This window comes from Coregonus clupeaformis, unplaced genomic scaffold, assembly GCF_020615455.1.
Source record: "Coregonus clupeaformis isolate EN_2021a unplaced genomic scaffold, ASM2061545v1 scaf0543, whole genome shotgun sequence".
In the NCBI taxonomy this organism is placed as follows: domain Eukaryota; kingdom Metazoa; phylum Chordata; class Actinopteri; order Salmoniformes; family Salmonidae; genus Coregonus; species Coregonus clupeaformis.
In genome coordinates this window covers 29,058-46,338 of record NW_025533998.1, presented here as the reverse complement: position 1 = coordinate 46,338, position 17,281 = coordinate 29,058, and the positions used below count along the sequence as shown (strand labels likewise).

The window sequence follows — 17,281 nt, the reverse complement described above, 5'->3', positions numbered from 1 at the left end:
GCTTTAACTTCCTGACTGATGTCTTGAGATGTTGCTTCAATATACAGTGGGGGGAAAAAGTATTTAGTCAGCCACCAATTGTGCAAGTTCTCCCACTTAAAAAGATGAGAGAGGCCTGTAATTTTCATCATAGGTACACGTCAACTATGACAGACAAAATTTGATTTTTTTTCTCCAGAAAATCACATTGTAGGATTTCTAATTAATTTATTTGCAAATTATGGTGGAAAATAAGTATTTGGTCATTAACAAAAGTTTCTCAATACTTTGTTATATACCCTTTGTTGGCAATGACACAGGTCAAACGTTTTCTGTAAGTCTTCACAAGGTTTTCACACACTGTTGCTGGTATTTTGGCCCATTCCTCCATGCAGATCTCCTCTAGAGCAGTGATGTTTTGGGGCTGTCGCTGGGCAACACGGACTTTCAACTCCCTCCAAAGATTTTCTATGGGGTTGAGATCTGGAGACTGGCTAGGCCACTCCAGGACCTTGAAATGCTTCTTACGAAGCCACTCCTTCGTTGCCCGGGCGGTGTGTTTGGGATCATTGTCATGCTGAAAGACCCAGCCACGTTTCATCTTCAATGCCCTTGCTGATGGAAGGAGGTTTTCACTCAAAATCTCACGATACATGGCCCCATTCATTCTTTCCTTTACACGGATCAGTCGTCCTGGTCCCTTTGCAGAAAAACAGCCCCAAAGCATGATGTTTCCACCCCCATGCTTCACAGTAGGTATGGTGTTCTTTGGATGCAACTCAGCATTCTTTGTCCTCAAAACACGATGAGTTGAGTTTTTACCAAAAAGTTATATTTTGGTTTCATCTGACCATATGACATTCTCCCAATCCTCTTCTGGATCATCCAAATGCACTCTAGCAAACTTCAGACGGGCCTGGACATGTACTGGCTTAAGCAGGGGGACACGTCTGGCACTGCAGGATTTGAGTCCCTGGCGGCATAGTGTGTTACTGATGGTAGGCTTTGTTATTTTTTTCTCAATGTGTCTGTCATAGTTGACGTGTACCTATGATGAAAATTACAGGCCTCTCATCTTTTTAAGTGGGAGAACATGCACAATTGGTGGCTGACTAAATACTTTTTCCCCCCACTGTATCCACATAATTTTCCTTCCTCATGATGCCATCTATTTTGTGAAGTGCACCAGTCCCTCCTGCAGCAAAGCACCCCCACAGCATGATGCTGCCACCCCCGTGCTTCAGGGTTGGGATGGTGTTCTTCGGCTTGCAAGCCTTCCCCTTTTTCTTCCAAACATAACAATGGTCATTATGGCCAAACAGTTATATTTCTGTTTCATCAGACCAGAAGACATTTCTGTAAAAAGTACAATCTTTGTCCCCATGTGCAGTTGCAAACCGTATTCTGGCATTTTTATGCCATTTTTTATTTCTGATGTCTTGGCTGATTTTCTTTAGATTTTCCCATGATGTCAAGCAAAGAGGCACTGAGTTTGAAGGTAGGCCTTGAAATACATCCACAGGTACACCTCCAATTGACTCAATTGATGTCAATTATCCTATCAGAAGCTTCTAAAGCCATTATATAATTTTCTGGAATTTTCTAAGCTGTTTAAAGGCACTGTCAACTTAGTGTATGTATGTAAACTTCTGACCCACTGGAATTGTGATACAGTGAATTAGAAATGAAATAATCTGTCTGTAAACATATGTGTCATACACAAAGTAGATGTCCTAACCAACTTGCCAAAACTATATAGTTTGTTAACAAGGAATTTGTGGAGTGGTTGAAAAACGAGTTTTAATGACTCCAACCTAAGTGTATGTAAACTTTCGATTTCAACTGTAAGCCTACTGTAGCATAGTAGGCCTATAATATGTTACACCAAAAACACCTAAGTCATTTCTTATCTGAATGATATTTTCCTCATGTGGCCAAAACTCAACAGCCTACGCACTGCAGGCTTTGATTTTATACTAATAGTTTATTAACGCCGTCTGCTTTAATTCGCTCGCAAAAAAGTTATTCAAGAAGAGTTAAATGCATCTTCCCATGAAACTGATTGAGATCAAATGATTGGCATGCGGTGGTAAAATGTGTAGAATTGTCATTCACGATGGACAGTGAGAATGGCCTACTTTGAAATTAGATATGCCTAACTTGGTGTTTGAGGGTATTAAAAATAGAAAATGTTCTTGAGGCAAGATGTGTGGGCATATAGGCAGACGTTGCAATTGGAGGATGCATTTTCTGCACCTCTTCTATAATGATATTCAATCTATCGGTACAAACTCATTGAGAAATGATGTCATTTAAATCTTATTTCTGCGCTCCCTCACCTAAAAAAAATAGCACTACACCACTGCTCCTCGGCTATAGAAGGTTGTAGTGCAGCCTCTGAATGTCAGAGACAAACCAAAGATATCCCATATGCAACGGAGTCACGTCTTTCCCCAGCATTTTACAGCTTGTTTCTAGCATAAAGCATTGCGGACTAAATCGTTTTATATAATTGGGTTCATTTAATTTGTATTAAAATCAATTATATCAGTAGCAAGCTTTGGACCCCAGGAAGAGTAGCTGCTGCCTTGGCAGCAGCTAATGGGTATCCGGAATAATTTTTTTTCTAAGTACCTCGACATCAGTAGGCGCACAGATATTGAATTTTGGGGACAAATTGACTCGCCTCCTGAAGTGCCACCGTACACAGCACAGTCATTGGTTAGGTAGCACAAAAGGGTTTATTTATATCAGTAAAAGCAGGGCAGGCCATGATTGGGATAGCCTAGCCATTGCAGTGTGTAATGCAGTGTAGCCTAGTTTTATATACCATCCCAGCAGCACAAACACTTGGGAAGGCAGTACATTTTCTTATAAATATAACTTTGCTCTGTGCTTCTCCGAGCATGCACTTCGTATAGCCTAGGCCTATAGCTTGTGTCAAACTCATTACACGGAGGGCTGAGTTTCTGCAGGTTTTCGCTCCTCCCTTGTACTTGATTGATTAATTAAGGTCACTAATTAGTAAGGAACTCCCCACACCTGGTTGTCTTGGGCTTCATTGAAGGAAAAACCAAAAACTTGCGGACACTAGGCCCTCCATCGCACTCAACTCTTACCCTACGAGGTCCGGAGCCTGCTGGTTTTCTGTTCTACCTGATCATTAATTGCACACACCTGGTGTCCCAGGTCTAAATCTGATTAGAGGGGAACAATTAAAAAATGCAGTGGAACTGGCTTCGAGGTCCAGAGTTGAGTTTGAGGGGTATAGGCTATGAATCCATTTTATTGAGACCACACTAGGCACACTTGATATTGCGCACCCAGTAGAGAATCAGGGATGAGGGGCATCATCGGGCACAAATGAGATACTATAATAAGCAACAAATTCTCAAACCCTGAGCAATATGACATTTAATTTATTACAAATTACATGACCCTCTCCTGGAATAAATTTGTAAAATACTAAACCCTCCTCCTGACTGAAATTGAAAAAGCATGAACCTCCCCCATTTTCCTCCAGGTAACTATTGTGTACATTTCGATCGCCTCCTAAATTACTAGAAAACATTTTTTTCAACCCAAGTCTCAGTGATACCTCTTGATGCTCTACAATCTAAACTCAGCAAAAAAAGAAATGTCCTCTCACTGTCAACTGCGTTTATTTTCAACAAACTTAACATGTGTAAATATTTGTATGACCATAACAAGATTCAACAACTGAGACATAAACTGAACAAGTTCCACAGACGTGACTAACAGAAATTGAATAATGTGTCCCTGAACAAAAGTAACAGTCAGTATCTGGTGTGGCCACCAGCTGCATTTAAGTACTGCAGTGCATCCCCTCCTCATGGACTGCACCAAATTTGCCAGTTCTCGCTGTGAGATGTTACCCCACTCTTCCACCAAAGTACCTGCAAGTTCCCAGACATTTCTGGGGGAATGGCCCTAGCCCTTACCCTCCGATCCAACAGGTCCCAGACGTGCTCAATGGGATTGAGATCCAGGCTCTTTGCTGGCCATAGCAGAACACTGACATTCCTGTCTTGCAGGAAATCACGCACAGAACGAGCAGTATGTCAGGATGAGCCTGCAGGAAGGGTACCACATGAGGGAGGAGGATGTCTTCCCTGTAACGCACAGCGTTGAGATTGCCTGCAATGACAACAAGCTCAGTCCGATGATGCTGTGACACACTGCCCCAGACCATGACGGACCCTCCACCTCCAAATCAATCCCGCTCCAGAGTACAGGCCTTGGTGTGTACGCTCATTCCTTCGACAATAAACACGAATCCGACCATCACCCCTGGTGTGACAAAACTGCGACTCGTCAGTGAAGAGCATTTTTGCCAGTTCTGTCTGGTCCAGCGACGGTGGGTTTGTGCCCATAGGCGACGTTGTTGCCGGTGACGTCTGGTGAAGACCTGCCTTACAACAGGCCTACAAGCCCTCAGTCCAGCCTCTCTCAGCCTATTGCGGACAGTCTGAGCACTGATGGAGGGATTGTGCGTTCCTGGTGTAACTCGGGCAGTTGTTGTTGCCATCCTGTACCTGTCCCGCAGGTGTGATGTTCGGATGTACCGATCCTGTGCAGGTGTTGTTACACGTCGATCCTGTGCAGGTGTTGTTACACGTGGTCTGCCACTGCGAGGACGATCAGCTGTCCGTACTGTCTCCCTGTAGCGCTGTCTTGGGCGTCTCACAGTACGGACATTACAATTTATTGCCCTGGCCACTTCTGCAGTCCTCATGCCTCCTTGCAGCATGCCTAAGGCACATTCACGCAGATCAGCAGGGACCCTGGGCATCTTTCTTTTGGTGTTTTTCAGTCAGTAGAAAGGCCTCTTTAGTGTCCTAAGTTTTCATAACTGTGACCTTAATTGCCTACCGTCTGTAAGCTGTTAGTGTCTTAACGACCGTTCCACAGGTGCATGTTCATTAATTGTTTATGGTTAATTGAACAAGCATGGGAAACAGTGTTTAAACCCTTTACAATGAAGATCTGTGAAGTTATTTGGAATTTTACGAATTACTTTTGAAAGACAGGGTCCTGAAAAAGGGACGTTTCTTTTTTTGCTGAGTTTACATGCATCAGTACACTTCTAATAAAATGCCATGTTCATTAGCACTATTTTTCAATTGGAGTGAACCAGTTACATTACAGCGTATCATATTACCTCGTGGGCATAAATCAAGCTGCATCCAATTGGTTGGGCACTGATGTGTAATATTATGCATATTCTTAATAATGAGAGTACATGATTGAATTCATTCACACACACACCCAGACCCCCTCTCGCACACACTCAAACACCACACACACGAACACAGAGAGTGAACTGTGTTCATCATTACCCATCCATCAGCTATTTCAACTGTCAAAGTACTCCGAATTTTAGTTAGCAGACTCCTCTTCGTGCTTAATTTAGAAAAAAAATGAAATATTTTAGTTCATTATTTAATCTCTCACAGTGCTTGGAGTGTTGCTGTCAATAATCTGTTGTTGTGTTTTCCACGGCAGAAAATACATCTCTGGCATTAGTTGGGGGTGATAGTAGCCTGCTAAGCCTGGGGCCATTTTGACTCATTGCGGCACTATGGAATGAAGTTCCCTTCAATGGAACTATTACATTCTCCCCTCAGCTGTAGAGAACAGAAACTAATTAGGCTATTTTGGAACGTCTTTACTTGATGCAAATAGAACTCAGGAGTAATCTCCAGTGTTTAGCTACAGTGCCTTCAGAAAGTATTCATACCCCTTGACTTATTCCAAATGTTGTTGTGTTACAGCCTGAATTTTCTAATGGATTAAATTGAGATTTTTTGTCACTGGCCTACACACAATACCCCATAATGTCAAAGTGGAATGATGTTTTTCGAAATTGACAAATTAATAAAAAATTAAAAGCTTTTAATCGTTAAGGACTAGGGAGTTTTTCAGGATATAAAATAAACTAAATGGAGCTAAGCACTGGCAAAACCCTAGAAGAAAACATGGTTCAGTCTGCTTTCCACCAGACACTGAGAGATGAATTCACCTTTCAGCTGGACAATAACCTAAAACACAAGGCCAAATCTACACTGGAGTTGCTTACCAAGAAGCCAGTGAATGTTCCTGAGTGGCCACTTTACAGTTTTGACTTAAATCTACTTGAAAATCTATGGCAAGACCTGAAGATTGTTGTCTAGCAATGATCAACAATCAATTTGACAGAGCTTGAAGAATTATGAAAAATATTATGGGCAAATGTTGCACAATCCAAGTGTGGAAAGCTCTTAGAGATTTAATCAAATCAAATGTTATTTGTCATATGCGCCAAATACAACAGGTGTAGACCTTACTGTGAAATGCTTACTTGCAAGCCCTTAATAGAGTTAAGAAAATATTTACTAAATATACTAAAGTAAAAATCTAATTAAAAAGTAACACGATAAAATAACAATAACGAGGCTATATACTGGGGGTACCGGTACCAAGTCAATGTGCAGGGATACAGGTTAGTTGAGGTGATTTGTACATGTAGATAGGGGTAAAGTGACTGCATAGATAATAAACAGCGAGTAGCAGCAGTGTAAAAACAAAAGGTGGGGGGGGGGTCAATGTAAATAGTCTGGGTGGCCATTTTATTAATTGTTCAACAGTCTTATGGCTTGGTGGTAGAAGCTGTTAAGGAGCCTTTTGGACCTAGACTTGGTGCTCCGGTACCGCTTGCCGTGCGGTAGCAGAGAGAACAGTCTATGACCTGGGTCTTTGACAATTTTTTAGGCCTTCCTCTGACACCGCATAGTATATAGGTCCTGGATGGCAGGAAGCTTGGCCCCAGTGATGTACTGGGCCATACGCACTACTCTCTGTAGAGCCTTACGGTCGGATGCCGAGCAGTTGCCATACACAGGTGGTGATGCAGCCGGTCAGGATGCTCTTGATTGTGCAGCTGTATAACTTTTTGAGGATCTGGGGACCCATGCCAAATATTTTCAGTCTCCTGAGGGGGGAAAGGTGTTGTCGTGCCCCCTTCACAACTATCTTGGTGGGTTTAGACCATGATAGTTTGTTGGTTATGTGGACACCAAGGAACTTGAAACTCTCGACCCGCTCCACTACAGCCCCGTCGATGTTAATGGGGACCAGTTCGGCCCTCCTTTTCCTGTAGTCCACGATCAGCTTCTTTGTCTTGCTCACATGGTGGGAGAGGTTGTTGTCCTGGCACCACACTGCCAGGTCTTTGACCTCTTCCCTATAGGCTGTCTCATCGTTGTCGGTGATCAGGCCTACCACTGTTGTGTCATCAGCAAACGTAATGATGGTGTTGGAGTCATGCTTGGCCACGCAGTCGTGGGTGAACAGGGAGTACAGGATGGGACTAAGCACGCACCCCTGAGGGGCCCCTGTGTTGAGGATCAGCGTGGCAGATGTGTTGTTGCCTCCCCTTACCACCTGGGGGCGGCCCGTCAGGAAGTCCAGGATCCAGTTGCAGAGGGAGGTGTTTAGTCCCAGGGTCATTAGCTTAGTGATGAGCTTTGTGGGCACTATGGTGTTGGACGCTGAGCTGATGGTGTTGAACTTACCCAGAAAGACTGTAATTGCTGCCAAAGGTGTTTCTACAAAGTATTGACTCAGGGGTGTGAATACTTAAGTAATTTTAGATATTTCTGTATTTCATTTTCAATGCATTTGCAAAAATTTCTAAAAACATGTTTCCACTTTGTCTTTATGGGGTATTGTGTGTAGATGGGTAAGAAAAAGTCAATTTAATCCATTTTGAATTCAGGCTATAACAATAAGTCAAGGGGTATGAATACTTTCTGAAGGCACTGTAAGTGCGATCTTGAGCAGTGTACTGACACACAATGGAAAAGTGATCTCTTTAAAGGGATAGTTCACTCTGAAAACAACATTTGCATACTGTACCTTGGAATTGTCCCAAAGTCGAGCTGTGTCTATATTTCACCATTCCACAACATCGTTAGCCATCAGCAATCAGGATTACCAAAAGCACCGTAGTATCCCAGCTCAATAATCAGTTGATGTCTAGCTTATCCTACATCCCTGATTCTCAAGACCATCCATTTGGCCATCAACACTGCAGATGGCTAGCTGATTCTATGGTGGACATGCAGTAGAATATAAAAACTCTGATATAAAGACTCTGATACACTTCTAAGGTATGTACTGTAGTAGTTCAGTTGGGCGTTTATGGAGCTAATTGAATCTGTATGTTTCATTAACTATCGGTTTTAAGCATCTCAGAGAAGGGTTAGACGTGAGTCAAAGGTGAAAACCTCTGCTTGCGTTGTTTGTGTTTCACTGCTTTTGTTTTTATTTGTTTTGGAGCCATTTTATCACCTGCCGTAATAGCACTTCACACTCCAGAAACGACACTTTCTCAACTTTGGCTCCTCGCGCAACCCATCCCCAATTAGAGAAACGCAGAACAGACTCCAGGTTACGTATAGCTTTAGCTTGGTTACATAATGCACAGCCTTTATGGATATAATCGCTCAGTGTTTCTCTCATGCAGTGCTATGAAAGCGTCAAGCGGGGGTCTTCTACGTACCAAAACATAGCTGCTTCTGAGAGCGAGGTTTCAAAACCCACCAGGCTGACAATCTGTCACTCACTTTGACACATCTCTCTCGCCATCATCTTCCCCCAGCCTCCCCCTTACAATCTGCTCCCTACACATTCTTTCTCACACTCTATTTCTGTCACTTTTTGTCCCCAGCTTTCTGCCACATTCTATTTCATTTTATTTTCTCTAGTTCTCTTGCTCGTCTCTTTTCTGTCCTATTCCTCTCGCTCTCTCTTTCCCATTGCCTGGCAGTTTCTTACTGAAGTTATATTTTCTCTCCCTACTGTATCTCTCTCTCCCATTGCCTGGCAGTTTCTTACTGAAGTTATATTTTCTCTCTCTTTGTCTCTCTCTCCCTCTCGAGCATGAATACTTCCAGCTGTCCCCCCCCTCTCCCTCTCCTCCTTTCCTCCTGTCCTCTCTCAACCATATGTGTGTTTACCTTTTAGAAGACCTGAGAGTCCTTGTGTGTGTGTGTGTGTGTGTGTGTGTGTGTGTGTGTGTGTGTGTGTGTGTGTGTGTGTGTGTGTGTGTGTGTGTGTGTGTGTGTGTGTGTGTGTGTGTGTGTGTGTGTGTGTGTTCCTGTTCGTCACACATTAGTTATATTATGCCTCTGTTCAGCAGAGACCATTCTGAACCCACACTTTGGCTAAAGATAGTGTGACAACAGAGAAAAACATGGACCAACACTTATTAACATGATATAAACATTGAGATGAGGTTATTGTTGTTGCTTTGAGTAGCTTCAATTATCCTGCAGCACCACATATCTTTATATAACACACCTATATTTTACTAACATATTTAATGTAACTCTACCACTACACAGGTGCGGACAACTCCAATTAATGGTCACATGTTACATTAAAGCAAAGCTCTCAAACATTTTTGTCTCACCTCTTTATCAGAGGTGTCATACGACATTGGATCATAAAATAATTCATTTGACCCTTTTTAAATGTATTTTCTTTCAACACTGTTGAGGCAATGCATTAGCCTCAACTGGCAGTATACTGTTTGCCTGCATGCTCTGCCTCCTGTGCGCCATCTAGCAGCACACCAGTCTCCCCCATGCCATGATTCAGTGGGTATTAATTTCACTGTGACCATGCCACAATATGTCACGCATACGGCCCAATTGAGTCATCCACCCCAGCCCCAAACGTGTTGTGACAGGTTGTGCGTGGGGTTGGAGATCTGTGTACCTCCGCTGTGCATTTCCCCACTGTGGCGCTTGACTCATAGCTCCTCGGCCATGTGGAACCCTTCAATAGTCATAGGGGCCCCCAAGGGTCCTGGTCAGAGGGCCCAGATGAGTCACAGGACTGGGAGCTGGGAGCCACAGGGAGGCTGGGGGAAGCCACACAGAGACATGGGCATCCTGACCTGTATTATTCATAAAACCCCATGCTGCCACACTGCCTCGGCTCACTCTGACACACTGGCCTAGGACAGATGGGATAAACGAAGGACAGCCATACCAACGCCATAGAATACAATGGATATAGCACTTGAATGGATAGAACTCGCGATTTCAAAGCAGCACGTCTAACTTATTCTGTGAATTTAACATTATCGACAGGAGAATGTGATAGTACAGTATATTGCATCTCTCTATAGCGGAATGGCACCCAGTATTCTACTCATGATGTAGAGCAAATGGCCCAATGGATAGTTTATTACATTTACATTTTAGTCATTTAGCAGACGCTCTTATCCAGAGCGACTTACAGGAGCAATTAGGGTTAAGTGCCTTGCTCAAGGGCACATCAACAGATTTTTCACCTAGTCGGCTCGGGGATTAGAACCAGCGACCTTTCGGTTACTGGCACTACGCTCTTAACCACTAAGCTACCTAGTTTATAGAGAGCTTTGCAGTGCTCGAAAACCCTTTACTTCCTGATAGCGCTGGGAGAGAGACAGGGAGCAGACACTTCTCCGGTAACTTTGTGACCTACATATAACTTTCCATCAACGCCAGGCAAAGAGACACTCGTGTCGGCAGCTCCTTCAAGACCAAAGAACCGAGCCTTGTTTGATGCTAATTCTGCCCCATCTTCTCTCTGTTTGTATTAAGGCTGTCAAAGAAAAACGGTAATGGTTACAAGTACCCTTTAGAGTTACTAGCAAAGTGGCAGGAGCTTCAAGGCTGATGCCTGTGCTCCTCTATTGACACATCGAGATTTTCCCGTTTGTGCTTTTGTTACTTTTATAGATTCATGATGAGTTTGTGCTTGAAGCTGCATTGGAGCTTTGCTACTCATTTCTTCAGCCTACAGTGTGTGTGTGCACTGCATACCTGTTCTCCACATATATACCTAAAGACACACACACACACACACTTGACCTAAGAGCATTTTTTAAAAATGTATCCAAGGTCATTCTGTGCTGTGTTCTGCATGTACTGTAGATTAATGTGAGTTATTATTCACATCTCCCTTTCCCTTATAAATTAATTAATATCCTTCTTTCAGATAGTATTGGTATGCTGCCTGCATTTACCCTCACAGACTCCAGTTTTCGTCCCAGCAATGTTTTTCTTATTCAGACAGAATAATGTATTGGCGACCTGTTTGAACAAAACCCATTTAAAAAAGTTATGAAGTGTAAGACACTGCTGTCATTGAAAATGTTGTATGAGATGTTTGATTCCGCTAAACGCCTAATTGTAAATTCCCTCAGTGAAATTCCCTTCTATTCAAGTGCCCTCACTCTGTTAAAGCTGAAGCATGTGGCAGCTCTTTGTAATTTCATCGAAAGGGAAAAAGCCTTGACAAGTCTCTCTTAGGCCCAATCATTTCAATCCCCCCCCCCCATCCTCCTCCTCCTCATCATCATCTTCAACATCCCATCACCACCATTACGTCTAATCTGGCAGGCACTATCATTGCCCATTACTGCCTAACCTGAGCTCTCATTACGGGATGAAATTAGCCTGTTTGGAACACCTGCATTTCCCCTCCGAGTGCGGGCCAATTCCCCTCCCCAGACTTATCAATTTCACAGAGACTATCATTAAGGTTGGAGAAAGGCCTGACACCACAGATGGCAGCAGCCTTTGTAATTGAGCTCTGATTGCGAGAGAGGTGGCAAGTATCACTCCTCCTGTCGAATCTCAGATGCCATTAGGCAAATATAGTGGCAGGGTCACACCATCCAAGGGCGTTTTCATAGTGTTTTGTCACAACAACCTTGAGATTTTGAGGTGCTTAGTTGTGGCAGTTCAGATGTTTTCCCAAACAACCATTTGAATCAAAGTCAGACTCTCGTTCAATTAAAGAGTGATGTATTCTACGAGCTGGTTGGTCGAGTTGGTTATTTTTGGTTAAGTTTATCGCAGGTGCACTCACCCTGATCCATGCATTTGAAAGCACAGCCAGTGTTAATGACATCAGACCTCTGCCAGTGCACCCATCAATATTTAAAGCCCAAACTCATTTTGGAGTTGATTTCTCACTGACTGGGGAGCTCTTGCCCTCTGCCACTCTTTGCAGTTGGAGACGAAAGCTGAGGTCTTGGCAATAATACTTTATTGATTCATTAACAGAGAGGGAGGCAAGCCAAGAGGCTAGTTCCAACACCTCTGCAATGCTGCTTCCTACATAGTAGAGCTTCTGTAAACACAACCAGTCTTTTCCAGCTGCTGCCTGCTTGACCTTATAGAAATTATAGTCTCTTCTAGGTCTCTGGTTTCATTACACTAAATACCATTTTGTTCTCTCTCTCTTATTCTGTGAAGGTGTCCGACGGCCTCCCGAGATGGAGAAGACCAACCACAGTGTCCACTACACCCTGCTGATCGCCTGTGTGCTGGTGGCCTTTGTCCTTGGAGCCTTCCTCTCAGGCTTTCTGGTCTCCTGCTACTGCAACCACACCGGCCACAAGACCAAGAGGCTGGCCAAGGACCCGGAGGCCCCCATCCCTCACGCCCTGTCCCTACGCAGCTTGGCCAAGCTCAATGGCCTGCTGGACAGCCAGAACAAGGAGGATAAGATGGAGGTGTCCTCGCCCAAGCTCTACAACTCCTTCTTCCAGAACGGGAAGGAGCATCATCAAGGAGCACCCAGACGGACCGGTGGTCACCACCCAGGGATGACCATGGGAGACCTGGTCCACCCCCATCACCTACACCACTCTTCGGAGCTCTCGGGTCTGCCCACCCCAGACTCCACCCCTGAACTGCCCATCAAGAACATGAAGGCTTTCAAGAACCAGTGGGAGAAGAACCAGAACTGCAACAATGCCAAGGAGCCCAAGTCCCACAACATTGGACAAGGCTCCAGGCCCAGCTCAGGCCTGCTCCACCAGCAGATCTACCCCTACTCTCACAGCTTCTCCAATGGGCAAGCTCTGGCTAATGGGCATGCCCTGGTTGGTGGACCCCAGCTCCTGGAGGAACGCAAGATCCACAATGCAGAGCGCATGTTTGTCCAGCAGCCTTACCCCTGCTACCCGCAGAAGGTGATGGAGGTCACGTCGCTGGACGAGCTGCTCAAACACATCCACGAGGCCAACACCAGCAAGAACGCCCAGGTCATGACCTCATCCGGCCTGTCAGCCAGTGGCGGGTGCCACGGGGGTCAACTAGCTTTTTCCAACCGTGTCCAGCCGCACATCCCCGAGACGGAGTCAGCACCTTACTACAGCTCATCCACCCTGCCCCGAGACAGCCTGACCCGCCGCATGGATGTACCTCCGGACATGCCCCCTCACCACCAGTCCACCCTGGAGCGGAGGCACTCTTCCCAGAGACACTCACTGATTACCGCTGCCACTAAGATTGCCAACGGAGGGGGTGGTGGAGGGATGGTCCACCGGCAGCAAAGCTTCAGCCAGCGTAACGGCCACCAGCACCAACCGCCCCCTATGCTGGCTCGAATGAACTCCACCGGCAGCGCCTGCGAGATCCACTACCCGCTCATCCCCAATGGGTACCTGACGCGCCAGCAGAGCTACAACGGAGAGCAGCAGGAGGATACCGGAGGATACCTCCACCGGGGGGCCATAGTCCGCCGGACCACTTCCCTCAAACCCGACGTCCCTCCCAAACCCCTCTTCATCCCCGCCTCCTCTCCCGTCAACCAACAGGGAAACTTCAACTACTGAGGAGAAAGAGGAGAGGAGGAGAACAGGACAAGAGTGCCTCGTCCTCTCCTCTCAATGAGTGAAAAGTGAAAGACCTTCATGAAAAGACGTGCCCTGGAATATGCGGCAGCCGTGTTGCTGTCGACAAACCTCAAACAAACTTGTCATTTCCCTCTTTTTGTCCAATGAATATCTTTGTACCATATTGGTATTGCTCAGCTACTTGCTTATAGAAGGTGAGGAACTGGGGTTGGTGAAACGTGACCCCGTTATATTATGCTGCCAATGTCCTCAGTGTGGATTTACAATGCAACTTAGTTATGGAAGGGTTTGGCATCGGACATTTTAAGATTGAATCTAGAGCTTCTTGCGATGCCTATGAAACTTGCTTTTGCTTACCTTTTCTTATGTAGTGTTGATAAACAGTCCTGATCCCCCTAACGTGTTTATATATATGCATGTGTGTGTATATATATGAGTGTTTATATTTACACCGTATATGTATACATATACATATGCAGTATATGTATCCTGTGGAGTGACCTCAACAAAACTCCTTTAAAGGTAGCTCTGTCTTTTTGCCTTACTTTGAAACTGAACCCATTCTGTTGAAATACATTACTGGTTGGTGTTTGGCATCTCAAAAAGAAGTTCCCCAAATGAGGCAAGGACCTGCCTGCCCCTGTTTCAGCATGGTTAGTATGTGGACTGGGTGAATACAGAATCATTTACCATATTAACACGTTCATGGTGAATTTACTACTCACATTCAAAAAGAGAACCAAGCTGGTGGATACTGACAAGCAAAGGAAACTACTCAAAGCAACTATGCTAGGCGTTTCTCTTTTTTGGAAAATGGAGACCCTACTATCCTGCCAAGTCCTGAGAAACAGATGAAAGGCATTAATACAGCTGGTCTATGAACTAGGGTCTACAACAATTCCTAAATAATGTTTTTATCACATTGGTGCTTAGTTGATCCTCATGAATTATAATACAATTATCATATATCATACCCAAAGAGGACCAGACACTCAACCCCCAAAGAATCAGGATAGAAATCAGACAATGCCACCCCCCCCCCAAAAAAAACACTCTTAACATGGTACTTACTGCAGTTATTATAATTATTAACTTTGTGGCTATTGGTTGTAAATAAAGGAATAATACTAGCCAAATGTTAATTGTATGTGTAAATGTGTGCCTTATTTAATATAGTATGTGGTATGGGGTGTAGGGGTAAATGCAAGGCGCCAAGATGCTATATAATAGGTGTTTTTTTTCATGGTCGTCGGTATGTGTCATATCTATTGTAGATTTGTATTTCTAACTAGGGTTTTTAATATCCCTGAACTGTGAGCCTGCCAGCACTGGCAAAGTGACTACCACAGCTTCAGGCTGCATATTTTCATGTGTATTCACTGGGTTTGCTTTTTCCCTGATTGCTAACTTTACCTTTTGATTGTTTGATGCATAGCAGGCTACTCAATAGATTAAAAGGGGGGGGGGACATCAGTCCCTCAGTTGTTAAGATTATTCTGGCTCTCTGATACTCCCAACATATCACTTGGTCTCAACCTCAACACCACAGGTAGCGGAAAAGATCCTAAGGGTGGGATTTTGTGGGCTTTTTGTCTGGTCAGAAGATGTGGTAATTGATTTAGGTAGAAATGGAATGGACGCCCTGATCCGATGAGCATAGACTGGAAGGGATCGGAAGCTTCGGCGCCGGCCGTGTCCTTGGATCAACGCTCTCGGAGCATTGGGAAGAATCGCCCGGGGTGCCAGTGTTCCCCGGAGCGTCCGCTGGGCGTTCTCCTCAGGGAGAGCGAGGGAAAGCAGTCAGATCGGCCTCAGAAATACAACTCCCTCTGGAACTCTCTGCTGATGCACTTTCTGGTCTACTTCATGGGTTGCTGGATTCATGGTCAATTCTTTGAGAGAGAAAAAACACTATTACTGTATCTGAAAATAGTATTTATGCCCTAGATTCCTGAAGCTGGTCTGACCTCAAGTTTACCATTCCCACTTGAATTCACCTTGGGCTGACCGATGGATACATGAGCCTGAACTACAACATTCTTGCGTTTTAGGCAAACTAGTTGTTTGGATGCAACACACGCATAAGTAGAATCCTCACAGACCATATGGATCACTCCCATTACACATGAAACCAGTATTTGATTTTGAATGTGACCATATCATAACAGGAAAAAGGCAGCTACGGTACTTATTGGTGAGTTGAAGTGAAGTTTATTTGAGTTTGCATTGAGATTGTATGGGAAAGGGAATGGTCTATTTTACTTCTAATAGCTATCAGTATTGCACAGAGTGTAAATACATTATCTTGGGGGGGGGGCTCTCGTTGATTCAGTATGTTTTCTTTCTCTGGGCTGAAGCTCTTGGGCTCTTATGAATTTGGTCTCACAGAATACCATTGTATGTCTCTATTGATAGAAATAAATGAAAATACATTGCAAGTGTGTTATTGACTCTGGTGTGTCACATTATTCTTACATAGAAGTTACCTGTGTTTTATTACACAAGTATTTAACAACTTTATAAACCATTGTCAAGAGTAGGGTTGAATAGCAGGAACAGGGTTCCCGAGATTTCCCGCCTAAACCCACTCCCTTTTCCCCGGGATATATAAATGCGAGAAACCAGTAAATTATAATACATTATTTCTATGAACACCATGACGTGAAATGGAACAGTTAAATTATATCTGGCTAAATTTGGCTTCTCTACGGCCTTGTCTCTGCTATCTGCATAATCAATCATCAACGCTCAGGGTGGGGACAGAGTGCATCTCAGTAGGCTATGGAGCGCAGTCTACAATGCATTATCTTATCATGGTAACTTTTTTTCTTGTGATAGGTAGGTCTACATTTGCTGCAGCATAGCCTATGCTACAATAGGATAATATAAGGACTGAATGCGCGTCTAATTTACAAATCTCCATCTTTCGGTGTTCACCTTACTTCTTCATTGTAAAGATTATTATAAAAAAAATTTGCAGCTGCAGAGTTTTTAAACAGCCTATCACTCAAATATAATTACTTTAAATCAGTGGATACTTGAGCACTCCGTGTTTCTCGCCCTCCATCAATTTCATTCAAATTGCATCCCAAATAGATCATCCTGTTCAAGATTTATATATACTGAACAAAAATATAAACGCAACATGCAACAATTTCAAAGATTTTACTGAGGAATAAGGAAATCAGTCAATGGAAATAAATAAATTAAGCCCTAATCTATGGATTTTACATGACTGGGAATACAGATATGCATCTGTTGGTCGCAGATACCTTTAAAAAAAAGTATGGGTGTGGATCAGAAAACCAGTCAGTATCTGGTGTGACCACCATTTGCAGCGTGACACATCTCCTTCGTATAGAGTTGATCAGGCTGTTGATTGTGGCCTGTGGAATGTTGTCCCACTCCTCTTCAATGGCTGTGCGAAGTTGCTGGATATTGGCTGGAACTGGAACATGCTGTCGTACACGTCGATCCAGAGCATCCCAAACATGCTCAATAGGTGACATGTCTGGTGAGTATGCAGGCCGTGGAAGAACTGGGACATTTTCAGCTTCCAGGAATTGTGTACAGATCCTTGAGACATTGGGGCTGTGT

At 44.1% G+C, this 17,281-nt stretch overlaps 1 protein-coding gene across 5 annotated transcripts in view; it reads left to right on the top strand.

Annotated features, from left to right (window-relative positions):
* Positions 1–16,126, top strand: part of LOC121543135 (semaphorin-6D) — a 136,913-nt gene extending 120,787 nt beyond the window's left edge. For all 5 annotated transcript variants that reach the window (XM_045215881.1, XM_045215880.1, XM_045215877.1 and 2 more), the window contains one exon: positions 12,297–16,126. In XM_045215881.1, coding sequence (XP_045071816.1) covers positions 12,297–13,663 — 1,367 coding nt within the window. In that variant the 3' untranslated portion in view covers positions 13,664–16,126. The remainder of the gene's footprint in view (positions 1–12,296) is intronic.
* Positions 16,127–17,281: the final 1,155 nt, after the last annotated feature.